The sequence below is a fragment of the Anarhichas minor genome, unplaced genomic scaffold (assembly GCF_050575085.1).
Source record: "Anarhichas minor isolate MPS153535 unplaced genomic scaffold, ASM5057508v1 ptg000024l, whole genome shotgun sequence".
NCBI lineage: Eukaryota > Metazoa > Chordata > Actinopteri > Perciformes > Anarhichadidae > Anarhichas > Anarhichas minor.
The window spans coordinates 11,063,122-11,080,122 of NW_027466470.1; the positions used below are offsets into that span (position 1 = coordinate 11,063,122).

A 17,001-nucleotide genomic window follows, 5' to 3' on the forward strand; every position below is an offset into this window, starting at 1 on the left:
GTTGTATTGTGAGTTTTCAAAGTGTGCATGCTTGAATACAACAAAAACACTGATTCTTTTATTATTACAATACTCAAATGCAACATGTGTATATATGTATACATGTTAAACAACATACTGGCCTTGATCAGAAAGCCTTCGTAAAATAATTACATGGTTAAGAAAAAGAGGACAAAATCATTAGGTGCAAAAAATAAAGTTTTTTCAACATTGTTTTGTCTGAACAACAAAGGCTTTAAGTTAGGAAGAGCTTTCAGCTGAGCCTCATGTCCGCTGTAGGAACGGAAAATATATATTAAAAGCCAGTGTGAAGAAATGGGAATGATTGGAGTCATAAATAATTTATTGTATTAAAATAGAATTACAAAAATTGTAATCAATCCTTTAAATCTATTGATTTGTCAAATATAAAAATGCTCATGACTTAGTATTAAATCAGTGAAACATGAAGGCACTTTGTCTTAATTAAAGACATAAAATTGGATCATTTTAAATTACTTGATGGCAGCAGAAACGTGCTGACAGAATACATAAATGTTTGTAAAACATTTTGACAGCTTAAAAACAGACGAGATGTGGACATTCGCAGGTCTTCGATGTCGGTCGGGCCTCCGTGGTTTACGCCGTTTCTGTTAAATGTGATACAATTACTAAACACCTGCAGCACGTTTACATTGCAGCTTTTTGTAATTCTAGTGAGGCTTTGATGCACATTATTTGAAGAGCTCTTACTTGCTTGCTCCTGTGTGAAGGTGATGTAGGAGTACACCAGGCTGCCAGCAATGCTGTGGGACACAGAGGGGACAACAAATAATAAATAAACTGAATAAAACACCAGCTCCACAACAGCACAGTCTAAACTGTGTGTCTTACCTGATGTTTAGACCGATGAAGTTAGTCCAGGTGAATATGTAGTCTCCTCCAAACACCATTCCAATGTAGGTCACAAGGATATTCTGCAGGAGAGGACGGAGTCACTGCACACATCTGCGTTCATCAATGCTATCAGCCCACAGAGGGCAGGACCGGCGTGTTATGACGCACCTTAATGCAGCCAACAATGGAGGTGGTGAGCGCCGAGTTGTACTGCGTGCACAGCATGATGGAGTACATTAAAACAAAGCTGCACAACACATTGAAGAGCAATTAGATCGGAGCAGCACTGCGGGACATTATCGAGGAGTAACAAAAGACGGATCTGGAGTTTACCCCATGACACAGGAGAGCACAAACTGCACAACAAACAGCTGATCAGACCATCCATCATACTCCAACCCCTGTGCTCAAACACACACAGACAGAGGACATTCTCAAGTTATTGGACTCTAAATTGTTAATAAACATGAAGACATTTGTGTAAAAAAAAAAAAAAAAGCATTCCTCACCACTTGCAAGTCCCCTGAGTAGTAAGCGTAGGCCGCAGTGGGGAAGATCATGAGCAAAGCGTTGTAGTAGAGAAGCCCATATTTGCCCAGCTCCTGTTGGAACAGCAGTACACAGAACAATCCTTTAAGACGCGATGCGGCAAAGAAGCATCTCACACACACACACACACACACACACACACACACACACACACACACACACACACACACACACACACACACACACACACACACACACACACACACACACACACACACACACACACACACACACACACACACACACACACACACACACACACACACAGCGAGGCAGGACGAGTAGCAGCTCCGCTCACCTTGGAGTCGAGTTTCTGCTTCACGTACGCCCCGCTGGCCGCTGTCAGGACGTTGTTGATCATTATGAAGACGTATCCTTCAAGGTCGAAAGCTATGTCCGCGCTACAAAACAACAAAACGTGTCAACGACTGAGACACAGGAAGACGTGAACCGGATGAGGTCGGTATAAGGGCGTCCTTGTGTGTGTGTGTGAACACCTCACCTGGCAGCAATAAAAGCACCAAAGATCATCGTGAACACTGTGATCTTAACCGACGCAGAGAAAGTCTTCCTGTGAGGAAGAGGAAACGGGTCGCAGGGATTAAAATCAGTCGTCTGCAGGCGCAAGAACATTCCTGTTAAACTGTGTCGACTTAAACTTACTTCAGCAAGAGTCCCTCGAACACCATGGTGAGTAAAATGCTGAACCTCCTCAAAACTGTAAACATGGGCAAACTGTGAAAAAAGGAAAACGTGGTCTATTTAGTTTTGTATGAAGGAAATTATGTTTCATATCATATAATAATACGGCAATGAATAGAAGCTCTGACTTGAGTCGCTGTGTCCCAAACAGCCCTGATATTTGATTCCCGACATACAGAAGAGGCAGTGGAAACATCTGGAAAGACACAAAAACATGTGAAATAATACAAGCAGTATTTTTTTTAATCTTTAATATGAGGTTTGTCTTATTATCATGCGAGAGAACTACTTCACGGTCTCACCTTGCGTGGTATACTCAGATCCATATCTGGAAACGAGATAACACCAAACATCTTCCCAGTCCTCAGAACTACAACTGTAGCCAACATCTGCAGTTATTGGAGCAGGCAGACAGGGTTTCAGGCTCCGTTTTGTGTGAACAGAAAGTGACTGTGACTCAACTTAAGACAAACGTACCTGGCCGATTCCAACACATGTTGACGATGGAAACCTGTAAAACATGTAGACGATGGTATGAATGAGGAAAATGACTCAAAAACGCTAATACGACTGATTTTTGGGCTTTACTTGAGTACTTTCATAGCTGCTATTAGATAGAAGGTGAGGAGATAAATGAGACACACCTGTGATCAACTAACAAAAGCAGCATGGAGGAGAACAGAGAGGAGTGAGGGTGGCTAAAGGAGGAGATCATTTCAAGTTTAACTCAGTTTCTGGACTGTATATTAAAGTGATCCAAGAACCGGCTGGATGTGTTAAACTTTCTTGGACATCAAGGCCCTGCTGGAGGTGTGCTGATCCCTGGAGCATGAGAGATGAATGGAGCCTGGTTCAGCTACATCGTGGACCTCATGGGATGCGAATTTTGACTTTTTTTAGGCCATTAAGATAAGTCTCATTTACTATTTACCCCCCAAAACCTACTAAAGATTACACTTTAAAAACAAAACAAATTAGCATATATAAATAAACGCATTGTTATATAGTAAATACAATTATCCAGTGTTAAATATTTAATTATAATTAGCTCCACCAACATTACAAAGCTGCTTACTCATTGTAATAATGTAACTTAGTTTAACAGTATCAGTCATACAGAAATAGCAACTATACCGATAACAGATTGTGTAAATCCCCGAGTATTTTAAAAGGTTTTATTGCATATGAATTCAACTTTAAATTTGAAAGAGGAAACATTTTATTTCTGAATACAGGAAATGTTTTTGTTTTTAGTTAGTGGCTGGTCGAAACATCCAGGTGGGCGGGGTGTGTTGGAGGGACATGTGGTCCAAGTAGTGACCAAACTGTCAGCACAAAAAATAAAAAATAAAAAAGAAGACGCGCATCCTCTAAAGATGGACAGAATCTAACCCTGCCCAGAGTTAGACTCCATACTTAACATCTCCATCGTTTAAACATCTGTCCCCTGCTGTCATTGCTCACACATGCAGGCGGTCAAGTGTCCGAACCGAAGCTTCCTGCAACGGTTGCTCGTACTTTGCACCTCTTACCTGTAGCTCGTGAGGACGCTTTTGTTGACGACAACGATGAGGAATGAACTGACTCCGTAAAAGCCCGCTGCACACAGCTTCAGGTGCACCGCGGAGCCGTCACCGGGTGTGGCTCTTGTGCTTGTTCGGGATGCTTCCTCGAGTGGCAACTTTCTGTCGCCGAGCTCGTGTCGACGTTGGTGGAGCTCTGCCATACTGTTTACGTGATCATCGACGAAGTCCTTCTGCACATGCGTAAAACGATCTAACCGGAGTGACGCGAGATGTTGTCGGCGATGACGGAAACGGAAAGAAGTGAAACATCTCGATTCAACAACATCCTTTGAACATTCGGGAGTGTAGAAAAACTACAGCTGACGTTTAGAAATACCCGTAATATATTTTAAATAGAAAGATTTTTACTCAATTATTTATGTCGCGCATTATTATTGTATTGAACTGCATTAATGTGCGAATTGTACCTAACAAACTAGCAACTAGGTGTAAACAAACCCCTCTGGTTTGTTTACGTCACCCTCGTGTTCATAAGGGATTTAAATGGAAAAGCATTGACATGAAACACCACAGCTTCCTTATGCTTTAAGCAATGAAGAATCCACAGCACATTTGTTCACAACTTTTTAAAATCACAGTATTGATTTTAAACAACCCAAACAGCAATTGGCGGAATACATGTAACACCTCTAAAGCAAGTTATTAGAACAGGGATGTTTGCAGAGAACGTTTCACCGTCATGTGGCTCAAACAGTCCTACGAGAAAAAGTGCTCCAGCCGTCTGTATCAGTGCATCGCCAGCAAGTATTTGCAGAACAGCATGTAAAGCTTTAAAATCACCCCATCATGTTCATAACCCCCCCTCCCTCCTCTAAACCTAATGTAAAACATACCCCCTCCATTAAAAGAAAATGCTCACTGGAAATGCTGACACAGGTGGCTAAAAGCACCGTAAGCTTACATTACATTCTGTAGCTCGTGATTGTTGACAATGACGGTCAACTTTTATTTCAGACAAAGTATGCACTGGTGCTGCTGCACTGATGAAATTTAAAATAAAAAAAACAGCAAGTACGGTTTACAGAAGGGGGAAACAATCTTTAGAGGACTGGTGCCCATAAAACCTAGTGCTCCGAGAAAAACATTAGAGATACTCTTAAGAGCAAGATATGTCCAGTCTTGTGTATCATTCTCACTTAGATTTCAACAATCACGTCTCAATAGACGCTATGAACTACTTTAGGTGATAACTTGTCTTCTATTTTGAGAGTGGCAAGTTCAGAAGAGAGGAATACTTAAATTCTAAGTAACTAGCTGTCAAATTCACAGTCTGTCTCACACTTAGCTGCACACACACACACACACACACACACACACACACACACACGCACACGCACACTTACACTTCCATAACAAAAAAATACAATATTTGCTTAGTGGTCCTGAAGTAAAAGTAGCATAGTCTGTATGCCCTACGAGGACCAGCCTAAAGATATACACATTGGGCCTTGGGACACCCTGAAAACACAGGTAGCACATCTGGATCAGGGGATACAAAGCATCACTAACCACTGGTCCACCAAATAAAAGGCAAGCTATCAAAAAAATTAAAATGGAAACGAGGCAGTTACTTTCACTGCACAACAAGCAGAAAAATACCAAGCTTTTGTCGGAAGTTGCTTTGCCTGGTTACCCATCCTGAATTTGTGCCTCGCAAAGGGATGGGTAGTCAGGATCAGAGCAATTACACTTTAAATGCATGTTTAGCCATACTTCAGATATCTAGTACACGTATCCTATGTAGTGTAGTGCTACCACATCAGTGTGTGTTACTGGGAGGAAAAACTCTAGTAGAAAGTATTTTCTAAGATGACCGCATAATACTGAGCTGAAGTCATGAGGGGGGGGGGGGGGGGGGGGGGGGGGGGAAGCACAAAAGCTTCAGGGGAAGAGATACACACACACACTTCAACCTAATTGCAGAAATGCATTAATTCAAGCAGCACAAAAATAATCAATGAAGTATGCATAATCTCTGAAAAAAAAAAAGTATGAAAACATCCCTGCTTTCATGTTCCTAAATACAAAACTTCAGTGTAACAAGAGGTCCTTTTCTCGCCTTTTTTTGTCTTTTGTTCTCCTTTTAAAACAGGTAACATTTTTAGTCCTCTGGTGGTGTGAGTGGTATGGAATGAGTCTTTTTTTTTTTGTCATTTAAAATCTTTTTTTTTTTTTTTTTCTCTTTTCTTATATACTTGAAGATGTAAGCATGCAAGCCTCGTAGAGGAGGGGCCCGGAAGGGCTGATCGGTGGGCTGGTGGTGGAAAAGGAGTCTTTTAGGCCAGAGCTGGAAAGGCCTCCGGATCGTCCACGTTGGGGACGGACACTCCACTAGCCTGGAGCAACACACACACACACACAAACCAGGACAAGGTGAGAGTGCTATAATCAATACTTCTATATTAATGGATCGCAATACTACTTGTATGTGAGAGGTGTCGGTCATAGTGACAGACCCACAGATAAATCAGTGAATTGATAGTTCCCGTCAGCCAAATGAAGTGTTTCAGCAAAAACAGACAAAAATAATTTTTTGAAAGTATTTTGGCATCATAGTCTATCTGTAGAACATATCAGAGCTGTAAAAAGTTCATATTTATTTTTAACTTAACACTTGATTTCAACAAATTGATGCATTTAACTTTAGAGAAGGTACAAATGGTGTTCCCTTATAATCTCCCAATCCTGTGGGAAACACTGCTTACTTTTAAATATATAATAAACAGTCTGAAATTAGTACAAATATTTGACTCAGTAAATATCTAATTGAAGTAGAGCTCAAACAATAAGTGGATTAATTGAATTACAGACAAGTAGTCTGCACCAATGGTTTCAGCTTCCCAAATGTGAATCTCCGTTTGTTTTCTGATTGTAAACTGAATATCTTTGGATTTCGGACTGTTGGTCAAACAAAACAAGAATTTGGAATAAATCAACTTGATCTTTAGAAAATTGTGCGGGGCGTTATTCACTACCTTCCAAAATGTTATAGACCACCCACTCAACTGACTAAATGAGAAAATAACTGTTGGATTAATAATAATTTAAAGAGAACGTATTTGATGCCAGCTTTCAGCAACTGACAGTTAAATACTTTAAACTAAACTGTCATTAACACAACTAAGCCCCTGCCCAGTGACATCAGGTCGGTCGTGAGCTTAGCATCATGGAGCATGTGGTCACTGCTCTGTTATTTCAGGGCCTTAGTGTTTCCACAGCAGGTTTTCCAAGTCAGTGGTTTTCCAGCCTGTTCACAGTCAGTGAGCTGAACCCTTTGTGAGAGACTCTAAACCGTTGTTGTTGAAAGCAACAGATTTTATTGTTACCTTTTCGGGCCGTCCTCCCCCACGTGCCGGTCTGGTGCCTCCCCCGGCAGCACCACCACCACCACCACCACCACCACCACCACCACCACCACCACCGCCTCCGCCGCCGCGGCCTCCCCTGCCTCCGCGGGCTCCCCCGCGCCCGCGTCCGGGGCGGCCCAGGTCTCCAAAGTTGATCTCCAGCTGAGATGTGATGTCGTTGGCTGGTTTGCGGAAGTGGTGGTCACTGGACTCGTCGGGGGCGCCCAGCGGCTAAAAACAGACGAGGAAAGTATGTTAGACATTAACTTCGCTCTGTACCGAGCTTTGTTTTTAAATGAGTGAACATGTGTTGCTTAGCACCAACACGCTTTCGATTCTTCAATTCCTCTGGAGCCACCCGAAATAGAAATTAATAAACTAATTTCAGCATTTGAAGGTGTATTAAACCACTGGCCGTTTTCTAACAGGTGGGTTTTATTAAGACTTAACACTGATAGTTTTCATGGACTGTAGTGTGAGCGCTGCAGGCACCTTGCTGAACACCGGGGCTGGCTCTGCTTCCGTCTCTGCGACGTCGATCAAAGCTCCAACAGGCCTCTGAAAGTCAAAGACAACAGAGTCCGATGAGCTGGCGAGACAAACAACGATGTGCATCTGAATCCAAGTCTGTGCACGCTGCACAGAAGTCACCGTACTAGGTGTCACAATGTTCTTTTCAAACTCATCAATCAGCAGAGCAAGGCTGTCGGCTTTGTGATAATGTTACATGTATGATGTACAGTGTTCAGACTAGTCAGTCAAGTTTCTGTTAGAGGGGAGAAAAGGTTTCTGTTCTCCATGTTATAATAAATCACCATACTTACATCTTCACTCTTGGACTTGTGCAGCACGTATCCTTTCTTCCACTGGCTGTCGGCTCCCTCGTTGGGCTTCCGGATGTTGAACTCCACCTTGGTGCGCTCCTTGTCCTGCATGGCCTTCCACTCGTCCAGGGTCATCTCTTTGGGGCCTTCGTTTTTAACTTCTTCCGCCTCGTTCTCCCTGGAAAGCCAGCGGCAACAATGTAGGACCTTAAACCTCAAACTGCCAATGCTCTTAGCTCTTATACATGCTCTTTAATCCCGAAGCCAAAAGGTCGGAGACAATGTTCATCCTGTTTGCGCTAAAGCTTTGTGACGGAAATGTGCACATGCAGAGAAATCGTTTGTGACACAGCACAACGTGCAGAATCCAAAGGAAAACGGCTGTGATGACATAACTCCAGTTACAAACTAGGGATCACAAAAAATCATAAAAGAAATATAGTAGTTATTAGATGTTCGATTCAGTAAGTGTCCTGTTCATACGAGTCAGCCGTCACTTTGTTTGTCAGTAGCGAATCCAGTCTGCAGTGTAGTTGCACTTAAATGATAAACCACAGAATTGTACGGCGACGTTGTGATCAAAGATTTCAATTTTTACTGCAATTGCATATTTGTTGCAAGTATCAGTTATCGGCCTCCTTGATTACTTGCAACCTGAACATCTGACAGGAAATGGACACTCACTTGTTCTCGGAGCCGGCAGGTGCGTTTTCCTCTCCCTCTGGGGTCGTTTCTGGAGCAGCAGTCTGTTCAGCCTCACTGGCAACAAAAGACACACACAGCCACCATGTCAATACGAATACATTACCTCCAGCTGAAACATTACCTCTTAAGTTGTACCTTCTCCAAGCTAGCTCACAAATGCACTTATACGCTCAATAGTGTGTGTGCTGCATCTCTTCTATCTAATGTTATTACACACTTGCTAGAATAACAAAAAGCTAAACTGACTGAATTAGCAGGATTTTTCTCTTGGTGCGTGGACCATAACCCCCAAAACACGATACGTACCAAACACTATTCTGTAAAATGTTCCATTAAAACTGGAGCACTTGAATTTTTTTTTTTTAAAACACAAAAATAGAGCCACTTTCTATCGGCCACACGCGGTCAACAAAGTCGGTACAGATTTCAGCGGCGCATCGTTATCCTGCAGACAGTGACGCTCGGATAAACGGGCCATGTGTGTCTCACCTCACTTCCTCCTTCACGTTGCCCCAGCTGTGTGAGCCGCTGCCGCTGCGCTTTTCCTCGCTTTTCTGATTGCTGGAGCAAACAGAGGAAAACGCACACAATGATATACAAAAAAAAAATAAATAAATACTCACTGCCCACAACGAACAGTGATTCGAAAACCTTTGACCTCAAGTCTGAGACGTCATTATGAAACACTTTGAGATGCCATTTGGGTCCGACTGTTATTCAATGTTAAGTACAACTTTGTAGTAACTGCCTATAGACATTTTAGCTCGGTTAGACCTGAAGTTTTAAATCAACACAGATGTTAAAAGTGCCACCTGGTCCTGGAAACCTTTGGCAATTAACTCGCTCCAGAAGGGGCCTCTTGATAATAAATAAAGATTCAAGAACAGGGTGCTTTGGGTTGTAGTCCTTTCTATTTATATATTCACTGGTCTTCTATGGTCTCAGTTGAGGACTGACTCACGATTTGTCATTGCCGCTGTGTCTGTCGAAGTCTCGTTTCCCACGGGAGTCGAAGCCTTCGCCTCGGCCCATGCCTCGTCCTCTTCCACCACCACGCCCACCTCGGCCGCCACCACGCCCTCTCGGGGGCCGGTCTCCAGAAGGCCTGGTGGACAAAAACAGACTCTAAATTCAACCCCAAAAATAAAAAAGTGTAAATAGGACCTCCATCAGAGGAGTGGTCAGCACTTATGACAATCATGTGACAATGATAATGTCAGCGGCAACAATCTACAGATGGCTGTGCGGTGATGTTGAGGTTAAGTTAGCTAAGATTACATCAAACTCTTGCATCCGCCCCCCACAAACGGTCCTGTGATCACACCAGACAGCCTTGAGCTTATCAGCATGTTTAAAATATGCTCTTCCGTCATTCATTCCAAAATACCCACTTGTCTGCAGAGAACTCTCCACCTCCCTCGGGCTTGTCCTCAGGCGGCTTCTCGAAACGGCGCTCGCGAGGAGGTCTCCGGTCCGGCCGCTTGTCTCCAGGTCGCCCTTCACCCTGCCCACCCTGCCCACCCTGATGCTGGGAACCAGGCTGGCCCTGCTGGTCTGGTCTCCGGCCCACTCGCCTGATACCTGACAATCACAAGACCATAGAAATAGAGTCAAAGGAAGTCATTTGTATTAGCGGAATAACTCCTTGATGTAGTCCTTTTTGAGGCTGCTTTATAGTAAACACCCTTTAAAACCATGTATGAGCAGGATCAGTAGAGTGGAGCATACATGCAGGTAAATACCCACCTCTTTTTCTGGTAGTTTACAGTGTACCCACCCATCAGCCAAAAAGCCACATAAATATGTAGGAGAGTACACCCTCCTCCTCCTCCTGTAAACTACTCCTCTACCTAGTGATACGCCCACCAACAACAGCACGCTGCACTTACTTGCACTGTGCATACTATTAACAATACTGGCCAGCAGGGCCTCTCTCTCCATTACCTCGGTGCTGTAGTTTTTAGGGCTCAATTTTAGACGACTAAGCTTTAAAAAAATAAAAAATAAAAAAAATAAATAAATAAATATGAAGTATTCACTGAAGGTAGACGTCTCCAACTCAAACAAAGAGCCGTCCGTCAGTGCGCAGGTGAATATTTTTGCGCATTCGCTGTTGCAAAGCCTGCAGCCGCTAACCAGCCGCTGCGTAGCCAGAGCATCATCCAGCAGACGGCAACCCTACACTGCACCTTCCTGCAGGATGCTGGTGGGGAACCATGGCTGCGACGCAGGCTTCTGCACTGAGCTCTGCAGGTGGGCTTACACCTGAAGCCTCTCCGTGCAGCTCCTCGGTGCGGACAGCCTCTTGTTGTCTCGCTAACCTCGGTCTTGTCAGGTTTGACCTCCCGCTGTGTTACGCTCAGACCAGCATCAGCTAACGCAGCAAACGGGGGGGGGGGGGGGGGGGATGCATATGACAGTTGATGCGAAATAAAGATGAAAATAAACATGCACTGCAGCAAGAGAGCAGGGGAATTGTGTTTATCAACCTTCTTTCTTAAGTGGGACCGGAGCCTGGGACTCGTCCTTCTTGTCCAGCAGCGGGTTCTTTCTGTCCTTCTGTGACTCCTTCTTCGGCTGCTTGGCGGCTTGAGCCGCGGACTTGGCGGAACCAGCGGCGGCCCCCTCCTTCTTCTTGTTTTCAGCCGCTTTCAGGATCTCAAACGGGTCGGACTCGTCGTCCAGTAACTGGTCGAACCGGTTGGTCACGACGCAGCCGAAGCCTTCTTGCAGGTGTCCGGGCATGATGGCGCCCCTTCAGCGGGATTCACCTCCGATTCTACGAGGCTTGATGCGAACAAATCGCTGGATGCTGCCACAAGATGGCTGGGAGAGCTGCCCCTTCTCTTCCGGTGCAAGCACCATCCGGGACATCGCGTATAGCGCGCACCAATCTCCACGCACGGTGGTGTGCAATGTTTTTATTTACATTATGCAACTATTTGCTTTCATGTCCTCGGAGAATAATCCGGGTTTTAATTTCTTAAGAGGAAATGACATGCAAGGGAAGCGTTCAATAGTCTCTCATTAGGCTGGTAATATGTGGCTGCAGTAAACCAGGTCGTGCTGTGTGGGAGTACATGACGACAGAACAAAACAATAACAATGTGCATGCGTTATTACATATCCCATGGTTTGCCTAAAGAAATGCACATTGATATATTTCCTCAAAGCATACCATAGCTATATTACTTTGCACTGCCTTAGTGAGGTCAAAAGCCAGTGGCACCTTGTATGTGCAGCTATGGCTCTGTGCTGATACCACGGCCAAACACATCATAAGATTAAGTGGGATTTGTCAGTTTATAAAAAGCATCAAATGCTGTGGTTAGGGCCAGCAGGGACATGCTGAGTAACAACATGTCTGACAAGTCTGCCCTCTGTACGTGCAGCTCTCAGCGCACTTAAAAAGCTTTCACACCGGTAGGACATGAATCCAGGAACCTTTTTATGTACCCTGAGGCATGTTTTTTTTAAGTCGAGGATATAGTTGATTATAAATAGAAGAATAAAACCCATTTAGGGTCCAGGGCACGCGTGGATGTTTAGGACCATTGCTCATTTTCACCTGACCATCGAAGACATGGAGACGTGATTGTAAGCTCACAATCTGATCCAGTGGTAATGTGTGTGAGGATTTGCACATTAAATAAATGTATTTTAAATTGGAGAAAAGCCTCCATTGTTGCAATGAAACAATTTAATAATAAATGCTAAATGTGGAATATTTCCTTCATAAAGCTTCGGGTATTTAGCTGGAATTATCTAAAATAGCTTTTTTTTTTTTAAAGTACATTTTCTTTACTTTCCCATTTTCTTTATCTCTATAATAAAGCAATAATAGATATTTAATTCTTTCCATATTTTTTTTTGATTAATAAAATGCAGGAGTCAATCTCAAACAGAGGAGGCAAAAAGGCAAATATCTTGCAAATGAGTGGCAGCTGTGCATGTCTGTCAGGAACAGCCAACGCTAAAGGAACTCATGCAGTTTATCCAGCAAAGCCTTTTGCCGAAGCAGTTCAATTAAACATGTCAGTGAGAGGATATTAGTCAAACAAAGCCTGTGCATAAGAGGATGTGAAAGGCCGAGTGGTATCACACTGCCATTTCAAACATCCGCGTTATTCTGACACTTTGTTTGCTCTATTACATTCTTTTCACCTAACTGTGCATCATAATTTATGATTTGTGGAAAAGGAAGCCTCTGGTGACAGCTGACGGTGGTGCTGGTGGTCGGTGCGTGGACTCAGTAAAGCAGACCATACACAAACCCGCTAATTAAAGCTGCACGCCTGTTGTAGAAGAAACATGATCCAGATATCAGGTGACGGTGCAGCAGGCGGTGGTTTCTACATTACAACCAGAGAGAAACAGGTTAGACTCCTGCTGGTTATTGATCTCACGAGAGTGGAAGGTCAGGACATGCTAGATTTGTGAATGACCAGCCGTTATGAAGATACAACATATATTAAAATATGAAAAAGGCTGGTAGAGTTGTGCAGGGATGATTTATTTTTTGTAGGCCGCCCCCGGGAAGTCAGCATCGCACTGGTTCCCCCGACAAAAAGCCAATGAGGCTTTTACAATGGATTTAAGATTATTGCAGAAAAAAGGCACACAAAACACAAGTTTAGGATACTTTCATGTTTTGTTCAGCAAGATAATCTTCACAAATGAACACCACTTTTATGATTTTTGAAGCGTGAATGCAAACACCTGAAGTTAAAAGCAAACGTTAAACGGCTGTAAATGAAATACACAACGGTCTCGTAAGCGTGAGTAAAATAAAGGCTGCCTCTTTTCCGTGTTTTAGGATTCACGTGTACACAATAGACAGAAAAGAAACGCAATTCAATGGTACAACTAGCAAGAATGAAAAGAATAACATCATGTTTGTTCTTCATCAGAAAGTGCACATGGTCCATTTCCCAAAAGCAAAACCGTCCCTTTATATAAAACTCACATTTACTCTATCTCACTAAAGTCCATGAGCGTCCTTGTCAGCATTTTTCTCACTCTCTTTCTTTCTGACTACTTTCTCAAGATCAAGAAGTTTTGAATAGAGGACCTCAGACATTTCTTCATCGATGTCCATCTGAAACGAGAACAGAAACACGCAGAAAATCTGAATTCGTTGCATGTAAAGCAGATCACATTAATCACATTGATCACATTTTCCTGCTCGGTATTCCATAAAAATCATCTCAACTGATCCCAGTCACTCTCATAAATATTTGATGATTCAGGTTATCTGAGGTTCACGTAGAGCAGACTTGAGCAGTATATAATGTCTGTGGAGCAGCGGCCTCTGGTTACTCACCTGTCGAGGCTGAGTGTAGTTCGCTCCAAGTCCCGACGTTAAACTGTGATACTTTGCTCTCGGATCCAGAGACTCTGGGTTTTGTACAAATAACCAGTGCTGTGAAAAGCCAGAGCAGGACTTTTAGTGTTCATGCTGCATTCATAGAGGAGAAGTTAACAGGACGGGTCGACAACATACCAGCGCCTCTGCTCCGTTGTATGGCGTGAGCGTGAATGTGTTGGTGAAGATCCTAATCTGTTCAGCACAGGAAGAAATATGTCACAATAACATGAGACTGTTCATACGCAACTCGACTCAAGCGGAGATGAGCAGAGTAAAAACGTCACTCACCAGCCACATGATGGGCATGATGAGGGTCCAGAAGAAGGAGGGGAGAATACCGTAGGTCAGATTAGTCATCACCAGTCCGGGACATATTACGGAGGAGAACAGCCCCTGTCACAGAGAGAGGAAACATGTATTCCACATAACAGATGCATGTTTCAGTTCCTCCTAATGTGGGATTTTGACTCTGGGATGTGGGTGGCAGTGGCAGCAATCTGCAGATTGTGTGACTGACAAACCTGGCTGTTCTTGTGTCTGTTGAGTGCCAGGCTGAGCATGTCTGATGCGTACTTGGAGGAGCTGTAGGGCTCCGTCCCATTTCCGTGCTGCACGTCCTCGGTGCTGAAGGCAGAGCGGCGGGCGTTACTCGAGGAGGTCCACACTATCCGGGACGTGTGAGCTGCCTCACACAGCAGAGGCTCCAGCTCCCTGATCTAGACCACAGAGACAAGGACATCAGGTACTTCTGGACCATTTCCAGTCGCCACGTCATCAATTCAACGACAAAAACACACATCATCTATATCATATACATCATCTATAACATATACCACACCACAATATTTCTTTCTGTCAAAACATTTCATACAGTGATAGATTTTATCCACATCATCCATCCTAGCAATTCTATTTTTAATGATTCTTTCTATATGCAGAGGCACAAACTAAATCCATCCTGTATGCATATACTACTACACTATGTTACAACATATAATGATGAGGACTACGTATATATTATGCCATATTAATAAGGAATTTGTCCAGTGTGTGTGCAGTCGGTGTGTGCTGTACCAGGAGAAAATGACCGAAGAGGTTGGTGGCAAAAACCTCCTGCAGACCGTCTGAGTTGAGCCGGTCCTGTTGAGTCAAGAGACCCTCTGCTGTCGCAAACATGTCGATGGCATTCCTGCAGCGAGTGAGGGGGTACGTTATTACACAACAGCATGGGCAATAGACAGCTTGCACTAGTATACAGCCATCGAGCTTTAAACCTGTGTGAAATCAAAAGGCGTAAATCAAATGAAGCAAGTCAGGAACTGGTTTGGGGGCTTTACCTGGAGAACAGACCCTTGAAAAAAGCTTTGACATCAATTTGTGGATTGGGCATAATTCCTGCATTTAGATACAGAAAGTCAATTCTGTTGTATCTGTGGAAAAACACAAATGTGCATCAAAGAGCAATCTCAGTCATAGTTCAGGTATTACAGGTGAGACCGCAGCCTCATGACATCACTATATCTTGGTATCGGTACCTGGCCTTGACCTCCTGAGCAGCAGTGAGCACCGACTGCACGGAGCCCACGTCCAGGTGCAGCAAGTCTACACGCGCGTTGGAGTGAGAGGTCAGGAGAGCGGAGCGGGCGGCCTCGGCCCGCTGCATGTTTCTGCAGGCCAGACACAGCCGGAGACGGCTGTCCGTGGTCAGCAGCCTTTCGCACAGGGCCAGACCGATGCCGCTGGGCAAAGTGACGGATGACAGAAAACACAAGCGTGAAAACAAACTTCTCTAAGGAGCTGTGCAATTACTTAAATGTACTATATAATACCAACTGGTAAACATAGAGGGATTAGAGTAACACCTGGAGAAGGAATTATAAAGGCAGATAAGAAACTTTTGGTGTCACTTTTTCTTCACTTTGAATATATTTTGAATTAAATGTTTTTGACTTTTCTAATATGCATTTATTCGTGTGTTTATGGCGCTCATACAAAAGCTTAATGAATTAAAGAAAATTCAAACTAGTAAGCATTATTACAGCACGTTTCTGTCACGTTAACACATAATGCCTTCAGTGTTTATTAGCTCGTGAGAGGAGTCGCTTTGTAAGAAACGTGACAAACCGAGTGCCTAGTCATCATTATAACGCAGTTTCATGTAACCCACCTGTTCGCGCCGGTTACAAGAACAACCTTCTCCATGTCTGACCGGAGCTGGCAGCGTCTGCAGGTGAAGACGGGACCAGAACGAAGTCTAAAACCTGTTATGAATATCCTCTCACCGTGGCTCCCATCGTCCGATTCCTCCGGAAAACATCAGCCTATGTGCACGGGCCGATACGTGGTGTGATTGGATGTCAACAAACAGCTGGCCAATCAGCTCCCACTACGGAGAGCGAAGAGGCCCAAAACGGGAGGAGCGGTGCAACGACTTAAAGTGCTGCTTAGGTGTTAATCAAGGCTGTGATTGACGATGACTTGTAGCCTGGTGCTGTGTCTCTCGTATTGTGAACAAAGTATTTTAAAACCTCGAAGTAACACTACAAAATACTATGTTACAAGTAAAATTCCTGAGTTCAAAATGTTAAGTACAAAAGTATTCATATTAAAATATACTGTAAGTACCAAAAGTAAAAGTACTCATTATGCAGAATGGCCCGTTTCAGAATTGCATATATTGTATAATTTGATTATAATTAGTGATGCATTAATATATACATACTTTTAATGTTGGTGAAGGCACAGCTAATGAAGTACCTTATATAATACAGCTTAACCTGTGATAATATATCTTACTTTATTAGTTACTTTCTGTTTTGTCTTAATAATCTACAGCTGTGAAGTAACTACTTAAGCTATATGTATTGGGGTAAAAGTAGCATACAATGGAAATACTCAAAGTACAAGTACCTCAAAATTGTAGGCAAAGTACAATACTTGAGTAAATGTACTTAGTTACTTTCCACCACTGCTAATAACGTTAGTCTGGGAAGAAAACACACAGTAGTGAACCTTCATTTTCTTTATTTACAGGGATCCTTGGT

General features: G+C 43.4%; 3 protein-coding genes across 5 annotated transcripts; all 3 read right to left on the bottom strand.

Moving 5' to 3' along the window:
* Window positions 1-36: 36 nt before the first annotated feature.
* On the bottom strand, window positions 37-3,899 carry LOC142956876 (nucleotide sugar transporter SLC35D1-like). Its single transcript, XM_076098645.1, has 13 exons — window positions 3,660-3,899; window positions 2,605-2,638; window positions 2,430-2,516; window positions 2,256-2,323; window positions 2,089-2,160; window positions 1,928-1,996; window positions 1,724-1,826; window positions 1,386-1,478; window positions 1,210-1,277; window positions 1,045-1,123; window positions 874-956; window positions 733-785; window positions 37-629 (listed from the first exon to the last, which is right to left on the bottom strand). The coding sequence occupies exons 1-13, from the start codon at window positions 3,851-3,853 to the stop codon at window positions 619-621; spliced, it is 1,014 nt and encodes a 337-aa protein (XP_075954760.1). The 5' UTR covers window positions 3,854-3,899; the 3' UTR covers window positions 37-618.
* A 365-nt stretch (window positions 3,900-4,264) lies between these two features.
* Window positions 4,265-11,453, bottom strand: serbp1b (SERPINE1 mRNA binding protein 1b). Of its 2 annotated transcripts, none has more exons than XM_076098641.1 (9): window positions 11,079-11,453; window positions 9,981-10,170; window positions 9,551-9,694; window positions 9,079-9,150; window positions 8,568-8,643; window positions 7,885-8,070; window positions 7,553-7,618; window positions 7,040-7,291; window positions 4,265-6,049 (listed from the first exon to the last, which is right to left on the bottom strand). In XM_076098641.1, exons 1-9 carry the CDS (start codon window positions 11,332-11,334, stop codon window positions 5,990-5,992), a joined length of 1,302 nt encoding a protein of 433 aa, XP_075954756.1. In that variant the 5' UTR covers window positions 11,335-11,453; the 3' UTR covers window positions 4,265-5,989. The 2 variants fall into 2 exon arrangements, with proteins under 2 accessions (XP_075954756.1, XP_075954757.1); XM_076098642.1 differs by having other exon boundaries at window positions 7,885-8,062; window positions 8,569-8,643; window positions 11,079-11,451.
* A 109-nt stretch (window positions 11,454-11,562) lies between these two features.
* On the bottom strand, window positions 11,563-16,287 carry LOC142956875 (3-keto-steroid reductase/17-beta-hydroxysteroid dehydrogenase 7-like). 2 transcript variants are annotated; one of them, XM_076098644.1, is made up of 10 exons: window positions 16,125-16,287; window positions 15,493-15,696; window positions 15,295-15,387; window positions 15,032-15,146; window positions 14,479-14,673; window positions 14,246-14,350; window positions 14,093-14,149; window positions 13,913-14,011; window positions 13,556-13,687; window positions 11,563-12,941 (listed from the first exon to the last, which is right to left on the bottom strand). In XM_076098644.1, the coding sequence occupies exons 1-9, from the start codon at window positions 16,157-16,159 to the stop codon at window positions 13,571-13,573; spliced, it is 1,020 nt and encodes a 339-aa protein (XP_075954759.1). In that variant the 5' UTR covers window positions 16,160-16,287; the 3' UTR covers window positions 11,563-12,941; window positions 13,556-13,570. The 2 variants fall into 2 exon arrangements, with proteins under 2 accessions (XP_075954759.1, XP_075954758.1); XM_076098643.1 differs by lacking the exon at window positions 11,563-12,941 and having other exon boundaries at window positions 13,082-13,687.
* Between the last annotated feature and the right edge of the window lie 714 nt (window positions 16,288-17,001).